Source organism: Sycon ciliatum, chromosome 4 (assembly GCF_964019385.1).
Source record: "Sycon ciliatum chromosome 4, ocSycCili1.1, whole genome shotgun sequence".
Classification (NCBI taxonomy): Eukaryota; Metazoa; Porifera; class Calcarea; order Leucosolenida; family Sycettidae; genus Sycon; species Sycon ciliatum.
In genome coordinates this window covers 2,583,413-2,596,314 of record NC_088646.1, presented here as the reverse complement: position 1 = coordinate 2,596,314, position 12,902 = coordinate 2,583,413, and the positions used below count along the sequence as shown (strand labels likewise).

Here is a 12,902-nt window from a genome sequence, read left to right as displayed (position 1 = left end):
GCTTACGACTCTAAGCAGTGGCCGAGGTTGGATCAGTCCATGGACCACATTCCTATTTCACCCAGACAAACCAGCTCCGACAACTGTATCATCACCCTTCTAGATAGTACTAGATACATGGCAGCCTTTTGCCCAAAATGAGATCAAGCTACTTTGTTGTAGTACTGTAGCTGCTTTTACTTGCTTTAGTCATTCAGGCCTGGCTGAAGCCCTTCTGGCTTTTGTTAGTTTGTATGCTGGTCATGCACCATGACTGATCAGGTCATGGGACGCCAGCCAGCCACTTCAGTCCAGGCCAGTCATAAAAACACAATGCTCTCTCACATTTCTCCGTTATGGCCTCTTTACTCAGCACCAAGTAGCTATTACTACAGTACTAGTATTAGTTCTGAATCCATAGTTAGTATTACTAGTATTCTATTCGTTCTGAATCCATAGTCTGGGGGGGGGGGGGGGGCAGCAGCTTCAGTCATAGACTACATGTATGACCCGGCTTCATTGCTATTGACAGAGTATTGTGTTTTCCTCAGTACACAGTGCGTCCTCCACCAAGTAATTAGTTGCACAATCATGTAGGGTGCTGTCAACCAATCAATATTAGGCATCCGTCTACACCCAGTAGCCTGTAGCTAGCTATCTATTCCTCACTTCTTTGTTGAGAGTTGGTGGACCTGCATCATTACATAACCTGGTACAGTACATCAGGTACATGGGGACGAGTGTCATGTTAGTCTTTTATCAAGCATGGCGTGTGCAGGATTTGTTCCCAGCTTGTGCTCCAACTCACCAGCCATTTCTTCCGCTTCAGCGATTTCTAACTACATTGTATTTTTAGACACAGGGAAGGAGAATCCGAAGAGGGCGAGGGCTTGTGGTAGTAGCAAGACTATAAAAATAATGACTATGTATACATGGTATAGGGTACTCTTGGTAGTAGCAAGACTATAACAACCCCCTGGGCCATGGGGGTTATGTACTCTTGGAAGTAGTTGTAGCTAGCAGTAGGGAGGCACTTGGCATCCCGGTGTGGTGTGCGGTAGCCCTCAGACCTCGAAGTGAACACGTGACCACTATGTACTACATGTACTTGGAATTGGGAGTAGTTGCCCTGATCTGCCTGTATGGATACCGGTAATCATACCCATGCTCGGGCAGCCTGCCCTTTGCGAGGCTTCGGGGATAGTTTGGGTAGTAGATCTACGCCTCTGGCGGCTGCACACCCTTGAGTCTTGGATATACAGTCTACATGTACATGTACATGTACATGTATGTAGTCGACTACAAGTTACAACAGTTACTGCTTCACTGCTTTATTCTTGCCTTTCAAGCCGCCCAATCCAACCTCCTAAAGTTTCCTTGTGGCAGTTCAGCGATCGCTACACACACCATGAGCTTCAAGGAATTAGTTCAACGCGTTAACGGTGTGTTCCTCAGTACTAGTATCATAATAAATATTATCTAGTTTGAATGCCTCGGCTATTCTTGTCGTTGCTTGCTGTGTGTAGGGTCCGGCGGATTCTGCCGGCAGAAACATTGGGTACTTTTTCTGGTAAGTTTCATGCATGTTTGGTATGTGGATAAAAAATGGAGCAGAATTCGAGGAATTGCCCGCCATAAGGTTTGTATGGTTCTGCCAATTTCACTGCTTTTCGAGCAGAATCTGCCACCTTTTCGAGCAGAATCCGCCGGTCCCTAGCTGTGTGGTCTGAACCAAAACTGATTTCCTTCCTTCCATTTCCTTCCTTCCGCCATACCGGACTTTTGTAGTACTTCTTTTTATCGCTTGTACTTCCGTTTTGTCATCTCCTCTTCATTCGCTTCTCTACAGTGGTGACGTTGTCTTTAGGCAGTTTGCCTGTTTTGGTTGCCTCTCTACATACATGTACCGGTACACATGGTACTGTAAAAGCAGAAATTTTCGGTGGTGTAATATTTTCGGTATTCGCCAAAATCGGCGGTTCGGTAGAGGACAATTTTCGGTAAAACCCGTTCTCCAGGTAAGTGTACTAGTACTACATGTATACAGTATCGGTTGTACCGAAAATTTCGGTGCGTTTTATTTTCGGTAAAACTTGTCGGCACCGAAGTTACCGAAAATAAAACACCACCGAAAATTTCTGCTTTTACAGTACATGTAAATACAAATACTTCAGCCGTTCAGGTCAGAGCTACTACATGACATGTACATGTATGTAGAGGCGATACTGAAGCCTTACATCAAACAATTACTAGTCGTTCCATTGCAAGCACTGCGGGATCATGGAGGGTGCCGGGACGGGGTCCATACCACGCCACGGTGCACGGATCCGCACAGGGAGTCGTTGCACACAAACAACGGCTTTGACATGCTTGCATGCGACCCCCTACGGGCTGCCGGCCGGCCCCGCACTCGGCTGCATATCATTGTTCCAACGGCCGTGGTCGTTGTTGTTGTTGCAGGGAGGCGCTAGGCCTACACATACCACTGCCAGGTATGTGTAGGCCTCCGTAGCTCCCTGGTTGTATACTGTATTTGGTGATCGGGTCCTGCTGGAATCGGCAGTGCCCGTGGGGGCCGTGGTGGAAGCCTCGGTCTGTCTAGCACTGCACCCACTGGAGACTTGAAATGAGAGCCTCGGAGTTGTATTACTAGTATTAGGACTTTAGGAGTTGACAAAGTGTGGGGTGACTGACTACCATGACAATTATCTGTCTGAGTTCAATGAATCTCAAGTCGACGCCGCTAGTGTTTCCTCAGCTTTCCTGCGACATTGAGTGGGTTGGACATGACATTTCAGCCTTTGTCACGTCACAATGTCAGCTCTGTCAGAAGTCGTACAAGCGCTGTATGCACCGTCCGAGTACACGGACGTCTCTTTCGTCCTCGACTTTTGAGTTTGGACTCCTTGACTTTGAGTTTCAGTCTTTTGTCTCTTGACTCTCGCCCTGACTACACTGAAGGTAGTGAAGCGACCGTACGTTGCTTTTTGATCCTTCGTCTTCGATGTCGATAGTCGGCGAATGAGTCGCCCACTGACGTGACTAGGGTCCAGCGGATTCTGCCTGCAGAAAATTGGCAGAATTCGGTACTTTTTCTGGTACGTTTCATGCATGTTTGGTATGTGGATAAAGAAATGGAGCAGAATTCGAGGAATTGCCCGCCATAAGGTTTGTATGGTTCTGCCAATTTTTCTGCTTTTCGAGCAGAATCCGCCGGTCCCTACTCCCTAGACTGTAGATCTACTAGTAGACCCAGGTGCTCGAAGTCCGTACACGTTTACAGTGTGTGTTTGCCGAGCTGAAACTCACACTAGCAATGATCACTTGCCAGAATCCTGCTCGTGGATGGAAGGTATCTTGTCCAAGTTTGTTTTGAGGCCAGGCTCGATTGAACCAGGCCATCTTTCGATCCGATCTGTTTCTCTGGAGTTCGCTCATTTTCCATATCAAAATTTGGTGTCGCAGAGGGTACTCTAAGTCCGTACTGATCAGAGGTGACTCGAAATACACACATATTTCTGCTAATTGCTAACTTGCAATCCCTCGGTTACGACGAAAGCACCGAAGGGATATGTTTGGCATGTGCCTCCACCGGTATTTCTTGCAAAAGCGTAGTTTGTTGCCGAAATGCAAGCTGTTTTTAGTCGGCTCAGAGAAGAAGCAGCTGCGCTGTGAAAACCGCGGGAAAACAGTGGTGGAGATGCCAGGAGTGTCAACCTTTCTGCAAGGATAGGTGGTTCTCTGTAAATTCTTCTCCTCTGGCCATTGTCAGCTCTAAGCTGGCTCTTGATGATTGAGTGAAGGTCTGTTTGACGCTGTGTCCGTTCGAAATCGGTCTTGGCAAAGTTGATTTTTGCATGAAATGTAACCCAATTTGTATTTCGTATGGACACTCGAAAACCCACTCCCGTGGTATGGGACTTCTGCTGATCGTAGATCCCTGAAAATTGGTACGCGAGGAGAACATACCACACTGTCCCCTCCATAAAATATTTGAGTCGAATACAATAACAGAACATGAAATTATGGGCGTACGAACTTAGGATACCATGTACGGACTTCGAGCACCTGGGTCTACATGACAATGACATCGTTACACATGATACATGACACGACTGTATACATATGTACGTACATCGATCAGCCGAGCTAGACTACAAAAAACTAGAGCTTTGTATATCTGCATAACAAACACAAACCACGTTCTGTGCATGCGACATGATCGTGCTCGTACTCATCCGTCAGTCCGGAGTCCGGCCGGACATCGTCGACACGTGCACAGCTAGCGTCTGTACGCTACATTTGGCAGTTCGTTTTCTTTCATTCGAATGATTCATCGTATCGGGTCTCACTGAGAGTTTGGCTTTTCCTTTGTCTGGCCTGGCTGGCATCTATTTGCAGTGTTCAAGAGAATAAAAGAACTGACGACAACAGAGGCAGTATCAGGATCTTAGGAGTGTGATCTGCTCGGCAGTCGAGTTCTAGTTGCCTCAGAGCGATTGCAAGGAACCCTACAAATTCAGTCGGCACAGTCATTTTTCCTTTGTAGAATAGTAGCCACTTGTGACTTGGAAAGAGGAAACGCTATTTTGAAACTACATGTAGCTCAGTTTGGACGGCCAGGAACGTCTGTGAAGTGAAGCAGCGGACACAATGTGTGGAATATGGGCATTGTTCGGGGAGTTTGGGGATATCTCTGAAATCCACTGCCAATGCATGAAGCTGACACACCGCGGGCCAGATGCATGGCGACTGGAGCGCATTGGTGGCCTGCCGAAGAGCTGCATCGGCTTCCATCGCCTGTCGATCTGCAGCCCATTGACCGGTATGCAGCCTTTGCAGGTTACGCACTATCCCCAGGTATGGCTGCTCTACAACGGTGAGATCTACAATGCCCCCGACCTGGTCAAAGAGTACGATTTACCCTGGGAGCGTGGCGTAGATGGTGAAGTCATCATTCATTTGTACAAGAAGTTTGGATTCGAGAAGATGGTCACGTTGCTGGATGGTGTGTTTGCATGCACTGTCATCGATGTAGAGAACAGATTTGTTGGTGTGGTGCGTGATCTGTTTGGTGTACGCCCGCTGTTCCACATCATGGACGAGGAACGTGGCGTCCTGGCTCTGAGTTCTGAGGCCAAGGGACTGGCGGATATGAAGAAGATCGGAAGTCAGGCAAAGTGGTTCCCACCTGGTCACTTTCGCACTTTCCGCATTGAAACCGACACGGAGCGTGTAGTCCCGTCTTGCGACTACACACGGTACAACGAAATTGGCGGCCTGGACTACACCCGCATTCCTCGTGTTACACTGCAAGACGGAGATATTTTGGGCAACATCCGGGCACTGCTCAAGGACGCCGTAAAGAAGCGGCTGATGGCCGATCGTCGTATTGGATGCATGTTATCCGGTGGCCTGGATTCCAGTCTGGTGACAGCATTGATGGTAGAATGTGCTAAGGAGCAAGGTCTGTCCTACCCCATACAGACATTCTCTATTGGTATGGAAGGTAGTCCGGATGTACTCGCCGCAAGGAAAGTAGCTGCTCATCTCGGCACGGAGCATCACGAAGTGCGATTCACACCGCAGGAAGGCTGCGAGGCAGTGCGCGAAGTTGTGCGCCACCTAGAGAGCTACGACATAACGACAGTTCGGGCATCGGTGGGAATGTACCTGGTGAGCAAGTACATCAAAGACAATACGGACACGACGGTCGTCTTCAGCGGGGAGGGTGCAGACGAACTTTGCCAGGGTTACATCTACTTCCACAAGGCACCATCGGCGGACGAGGCTGACGTGGAGTCTCGCCGACTTCTGCAAGATCTCTACATGTACGATGTACTGCGGAGTGATAGGACCACATCAGCGCACAGCCTGGAAGTCCGCGTTCCCTTCCTCGATCGTTACTTTACTTCTTATATCCTGTCACTGGACAAGGCAGCTCGGCAACCCATTGAGAATATCGAGAAGCATCTACTTCGCACGGCGTTTACCAACACTGGCCTGCTACCTGAGGAAATTCTGTGGCGACCCAAGGAGGCATTCAGCGATGGCGTGTCATCAACGAAGAAGGGCCAGTCTTGGTTTGAGCTTCTCCAAGCCTTTGTCGAGGAAAGGGTGAGTTCGGGCACCATAATATATGAAAGATACAGGGACACCATGCAGGCGTGAAAGTGGCAAGGATAGAGACTTTGCTTCAACTTTGCATTGTGTTATCATGTATGTATGTAAACAAGCATTGTGGATTTGTGCGGCAAGTAGTTTTAGTTCGGCAAGGAATACACTGTTGTGTGTGTGTGTGGTTGAGGGGAGGTAGGTCTGTTGTGTACTGTAGATATAGGATGCTGTATTGGTTATAGCTGTGGTTGTGACACTTGTGTGGTATGCTCTATAGGTGTCAGATAGCGACATGGCTCAGGCGAAGGCTACCTACCCGGTCAACAAACCGTTAACCAAGGAGGCATTCTACTATCGCCATCTGTTCGAGGAGCACTACAGTGGGCTGGAGCACTTCATACCATACTTCTGGATGCCTCGCTGGACAAACGCCACTGATCCATCAGCGCGTACACTGACACATTACAAGGAATAGGTAGGTGATGATTGCTGGCTGATTTTCAAGCTGCTGATGCTAGTTACTGGTGATACCCAGGGAAATGTAGATAATATTTTACTGGCAAGATGTGTATGAATTGACCCTGCCGTGACCTGCAAGCGCGCAAGGTGTTCTGGGTGTCAGTATGTCTGTGGGTTTAATTTTTTGGATGTGTACCGTATTTCCTGAATATAAGTCGCACCATTACAATATATGCGAGAGTTGAAGACGGAGGGGGGGGGGGGGGGGTGCGACTTACTATCGGCTATGACTTATTACTCAAGTGGACACACTGAAAGTAAAGGACAGAGACCTCAAAATGGGAATGGGAGTTTAATCTAAGCGAGGAAACATGGTGCTCTGTTTATGTCGACTGCTGTATGTCACTGCTTGACTTTAAAAAACTTGAAGTTTCACCTTTTCACCGGAGCTGTTGTGTGGCCACTTGCATGTTTGTTTCAGGTGCCGTGGCAGCTCTACTCAGTCTGTGATGGCGTGCGGCTATGCTATAGATGATGGAACACTACCGCAGCTGGTGTGCTGGTGCACCTCTGCTAAACTCTCATTTGCTACTTACTGCTAGCTAGCTAGCAGGTTCTCTTCTTCGTGTATGTTATTGATATCGTATTAACCGAAGCATTGCCGGTATTTTACTCGCATTCAAGTTTATCCCGTTCACTAGGAATTGCCTGTACTAGAGGCGGTGTGTTCAGTTATTAAACCACCGGACAGTCTTTCTTTTTTTTAGTGGTGGAAGCTAGCCGCGTATTTTTACTTCGCAGTTCATTTTATTCATTTCAGACGTGGTTGCAGGACGCCGCCTGGCCGTTTGCTAACTTATTGATTTGGGGGTTCTTATGCTGCCTGTGTGGGCTGCGTGGTGATTTCTAGTAGTTCCCTACGTAGTGCTGTTATAGGCCAGCAGTTAGCGTTGCACAGACTATTCTCTCAATTATGACACGAGCATTCGATGATCTGTATTATTCTCATTCCGATTCAATATTGCAACATGCCATTTTTACAGTCAGCTATTTTCACTTATGTACATTCATTTCACAGCACACTTGTTCTGTTATACTGTGCATTGCATTAGTTTAAATTTGCGAATGATGCCATGGTGGTGAGGCAGCGGATTCACTTCTCGCCGCGAAGTTTATCGTGAGTCAGCGGATTCGCTTATGGGTGCAGAGTATTGAGTAGCAAACTAGCAGTAGCGCAGCCAATAATCTATAAGGATACGCCTCCTCGTCTCCTAATCTTCTACTTCCACTGGGTGAATGAGGGCCTTTAAACAATCTTGAAAAGTGGACAGTGGGTACATGTAGAATGCTTTACAGAACTGATAATGGTGCTCTGGAGCTCTGCAGTTTACAAGAAAGTGTCTACGGACAGGTTGTTTTGCTGTGCAGTGATCATCAAAGATGTGAAGATCTCGATCAGGATCCTTGGTAGTATAGTGTGAGTTGCACATTCCGTGGTGACTTGAAAGCATCTGGGGTCGAGGTTGTTGCAAATGACAAACACACACCACATACTGTGACATAGTCACTTCAAGCTTAGGACCTTCTGCAATTATAGTATGCCTGTCACATTGTCATTGTGTTCATGCACAGTTGCCGATCAGGTCATGGAACTCCAGCCAGCCACTTCAGTCCAGTCACAACACACAATGCGGCTCTCACATTTCTCCGTCATGGCCTCTTTACTGGTACTGTACCAAATACATGTCCAGTCAACCCGTATTTTGGCCTGGGTGTGTGTAGGGGTGGGGGCGGGGCATAAACTTCAGTCAAAATCATAGACTGTGACACAGCTTCATTGTGTTCAGAATGCAGCCATTATGAATATTACCATTGGCTATGCATATTTGCTACTCCAGTGGAGAAGTAAACTTGCATAGTGCTGTCCTCGATTTGATGTTTAGAAAAACAATATCAACAAAACTGGAGATCTCCTGGCCTGATAGTGCAGAGAAATAGCGATAGTGGGGAGATTTGACAGTTATAATCAGTATCATCAGTCTAACGGTTACACTTGTCAAGCGTGCCAGAAATGGCCTCTACTCCGCTCTAGTCACCATCTACCCGTGCAGGATGCAAGATTTGTTCACGACATGCGCTCCGACGCCCCTTCTCTCTGTCTCTCTTTCTCTGTCTCCGCCTGTCTGTCTGTCTGTCTCTCTCTCTCTGTCTCTCTCTCTCTCTCTCTCTCTCTCTCTCTCTCTCTCTCTCTCTCTCTCTCTCTCTCTCTCTCTCTCTCTCTCTCTCTCTCTCTCTCTCTCTCTCTCTCTCTCTCTCTCTCTCTCTCTCTCTCTCTCTCTCTCGCACTCTGTCTGTCTGTCTGTCTGTTTGTCTGCCTTCCTGTCTGTCTGCCTGCCTGTCTGTCTGTCTGTCTGTCTGTCTGTCTGTCTGTCCGTCCGTCCGTCCGTCCGTCCGTCCGTCCGTCCGTCTGTCTGTCTGTCTGTCTGTCTGTCTGTCTCCCAGCCTGTCTGTCTCCCAGCCTGTCTGTCTGTCTGTCTGTCTGTCTGTCTCCCAGCAGAGATTCTTGACCAACACACGGAAGAGGAATCGTAAGTGGGCGAGGGAAGCACTTGACGTCCCGGTACACGGTAGCGAGTATCAAGCCGGAAAGCAAACACGTGACCACCACTTGCACCAACATGACGAGATTTCCCATGCCCGGGCCTTTCGAGGTATCGACCCTGCACTGCAGTGGTATCTTCATTCTTTATCATACTGTGGGAACTGTGGCCATACGCCCAGTGAGAAGGCAGATATTGCCTGTGCCCGTGCATGGTGAAGTAAAATAGAGCTAAACAAACAAAATACCAAAACTCGGATGTTGAACCAATAGTAGAAGTAAAGAGAAAGAACCAATAGGTAACGAGTTATGACTAACAGTCCACGATACAGTCAGATAGTGCGACAACAAGGCACACAACTGACAAGGATATTGAGACATTCAGCGACCTGACAGTGACACCTACATGTAGCTCCAAGTTGTCCAACACATCTACGAAGCGCAAACCAACAACCTTCCAATTTTGGAGGCTCAGGTGCAGAATGTTTCAATGAAGTGAAGGGATGCGCCACAAAGATATGCACGAGCTAGCTACATGTATCGGCAACAAAGAATGTCAAACGTAGCGTTACAGGATGATGACGAGACTACTGACTCTGTAGTAGGCCATATAGGAGGGTGGACCATTGCCATGGCATTGGACAAACCGGCCTACCTACAACTCGACTACACAAGGCAACAGACCACCCAACTTGAGAGGCTCAAAGGTACGTTGTAAAGTACATAAAGAGGGGAAGCTAAGCGAAGACGAACTGTCACACACCGAAAGTCAATTTGTTTGCGCTTCGTAGAGATGTGTTGGAGATAGGTGTCAGGTCGTGGAATGCCTCAATATCCTTGTCAGTTTTGTGTTTTATTACTCCGTGGTGTTGCCCATTTTGTTGGCTGTTGATAATGGTACCCACGAGGAGCTATGCCTAGGTCGTAGATCTACGAGTCGCATCGATGGACGGACACAGACGGTGCTGCTCATACCAGAGATAGACCGGGGCAGCAGAGGATATTATGAAGCTAAAACATATCATACCATTCATTCCATCGCAAGCACTGGATCACGGAGGGTCTATATCAGATACCACCACGGTCCATTGTAAGTAAAATGGTTAGCAACTTAGTTGTAACGGAAGGGCCACAGGAAGCTTTGGTCGAAGATTCACCGAAACGGCGAAGTTTTTGGCACGCTAGCATGCGACTCCCTACCGACTGCCCTGCACTCGGCTACACATCATTGTTCGAACGGCAATCGTGATGGCCTATGGGGATCCTGGATCTAGTCAAAGGACTCACTATCACTGATGGATACTACTTGTATCGTGGTATCAGTGAGTTTGGCTTTTCCTTTGTCTGGCTGGCAGTGTAGGTGAAGAAGTGTTCCAAAGTATCAGAATCTTCGAAGTGTAACCTGTTCGTCAGCCGAGTTCTGGCAGCCTGAGAGGGATTGCAAGGTAAATCTACCCTACAAGCTCAGTCCGCACGGTTATTTTGCTTAGAAGAAGAGTAACCACTCCGTGACTCGTGACTTGGAAAGAGGAAACGCTATTTTGAAACTAGCTCAGTTTGGACGGCCAGGAACGTCCGTGAAGTGAAGCAGCGGACACAATGTGCGGAATATGGGCATTGTTCGGGGAGTTTGGGGATACCTCTGAAATTCACTGCCATTTCATGAAGCTGACACACCGCGGGCCAGATGCATGGCGACTGGAGTGCATTGGTGGCCTGCCGAAGAGCTGCATAGGCTTCCATCGCCTGTCGATTTGCAGCCCATTGACCGGTATGCAGCCTTTGCAGGTTACCCACTATCCCCAGGTATGGCTGCTCTACAACGGTGAGATCTACAATGCCCCCGACCTGGTCAAAGAGTACGATTTACCCTGGGAGCGTGCTGTAGATGGTGAAGTCATCATTCATTTGTACAAGAGGTTTGGATTTGAGAAGATGGTCACGTTGCTGGATGGTGTGTTTGCATGCACCGTCATCGATGTAGAGAACAGATTTGTTGGTGTGGTGCGTGATCTGTTTGGTGTACGCCCGCTGTTCCACATCATGGACGAAGAACGTGGCGTCCTGGCTCTGAGTTCCGAGGCCAAGGGGCTAGTAGATATGAAGAAGATCGGAAGTCAGGCAAAGTGGTTCCCGCCTGGTCACTTTCGCACTTTCCGCGTTGAAACCGACACGGAGCGTGTAGTCCCGACTTGCGACTACACACGCTACAACGAAATTGGTGGCCTGGACTACACTCGCATTCCTCGTGTTATACTGCAAGACGGAGATATTTTGGGTAACATCCGGGCACTGCTCAAGGACGCCGTGAAGAAACGCCTGATGGCCGATCGTCGTATTGGATGCATGTTATCCGGTGGCCTGGATTCCAGTCTGGTGACAGCATTGATGGTAGAATGTGCTAAGGAGCAAGGTCTGACCTACCCCATACAAACATTCTCTATTGGTATGGAAGGTAGTCCGGATGTACTCGCCGCAAGGAAAGTAGCTGCTCATCTCGGCACGGAGCATCACGAAGTGCGATTCACACCGCAGGAGGGCTGCGAGGCCATACACGAAATTGTGCGCAACCTGGAGAGCTACGACATCCAGACAGTGAGAGGGGCTGTTGGACTGCACCTTGTGAGCAAGTACATCAAGAATGATACGGACACGCCGGTCATATTCACCGGAGAGGGCAGTGATGAACTTTGCCAGGGTTACATCTACTTCCACAAGGCACCATCGGCGGAAGAGGCTGACATGGAGTCCCGTCGACTTCTACAAGATCTCTACATGTACGATGTATTGCGTAGTGACAGGGCAATCTCAGCACACAGCCTGGAAGTCCGCGTTCCTTTCCTCGATCGTTACTTTACTTCTTATATTCTTTCACTGGACAAGGCAGCTCGGCAGCCCATTGAAAATATTGAGAAACATCTACTTCGCAAGGCATTTTCCAACACTGGGCTGCTACCGGAAGAGATCCTGTGGCGACCGAAGGAGGCATTCAACGATGGTGTGTCATCGGCGAAGAAAGGCCAATCGTTATATGAGCTCCTCCAAGCCTTTGCTGAGGAAAGGGTGAGTCCAGGCTCATCATGGCCCCGTGCTACAGTCACCAATAGATTTTCAGGACTTCTGCAGCATACTGTAAGACCAGATTTTTAACGTCAATTAAAGTTAACGATCTCCTGATTTTTGTGGGTTAGCGAGGTGAAATTCTAACGAATTCTGTCTCAAAACCTGCAAATGACTGTACATGTACATATCGTTTTGCACATAACGACTTTAATGTTAACGATTCTTCCAAATTCGTTAACTCGTTAGAATTAAATGTTCGTTAACATTACTGGTCTTACAGTAGGTACTTGACTGCTTGTGTACTGTGTTGGTCATACATGTACTGATGTAGTTGTGGTCATGGCTCTTGTCTGATATGCTCTACATGTATAGGTGTCAGATAGCGACATGGCTCAGGCGAAGGCTACCTACCCGTTCAACGCCCCGTTAACCAAGGAGGCATTCTACTATCGCCATTTGTTCGAGGAGCACTACAGTGGGCTGGAGCACTTCATACCATACTTCTGGATGCCTCGCTGGACAAACGCCACTGATCCATCAGCGCGTACACTGACACATTACAAAGAATAGGTAGGTGATGATTGTTTGCCAAGTTACATGCTGATGCGCTCATGCCTCTCATCCCACCGTGGTCCGTGACAGAGCTTTGCCCATTGGATTTGGATTGGTTTATTCCCCCCCCCCC

At 48.2% G+C, this 12,902-nt stretch overlaps 1 protein-coding gene across 1 annotated transcript; it reads left to right on the top strand.

Moving 5' to 3' along the window:
- The first annotated feature begins 4,317 nt into the window (after positions 1–4,317).
- Positions 4,318–12,787, top strand: LOC135813358 (uncharacterized). The gene is made up of 4 exons (XM_065326457.1): positions 4,318–6,096; positions 6,374–6,570; positions 10,738–12,217; positions 12,590–12,787. The coding sequence occupies exons 1-4, from the start codon at positions 4,633–4,635 to the stop codon at positions 12,785–12,787; spliced, it is 3,339 nt and encodes a 1,112-aa protein (XP_065182529.1). The 5' UTR covers positions 4,318–4,632.
- The last annotated feature ends 115 nt before the right edge of the window (positions 12,788–12,902 follow it).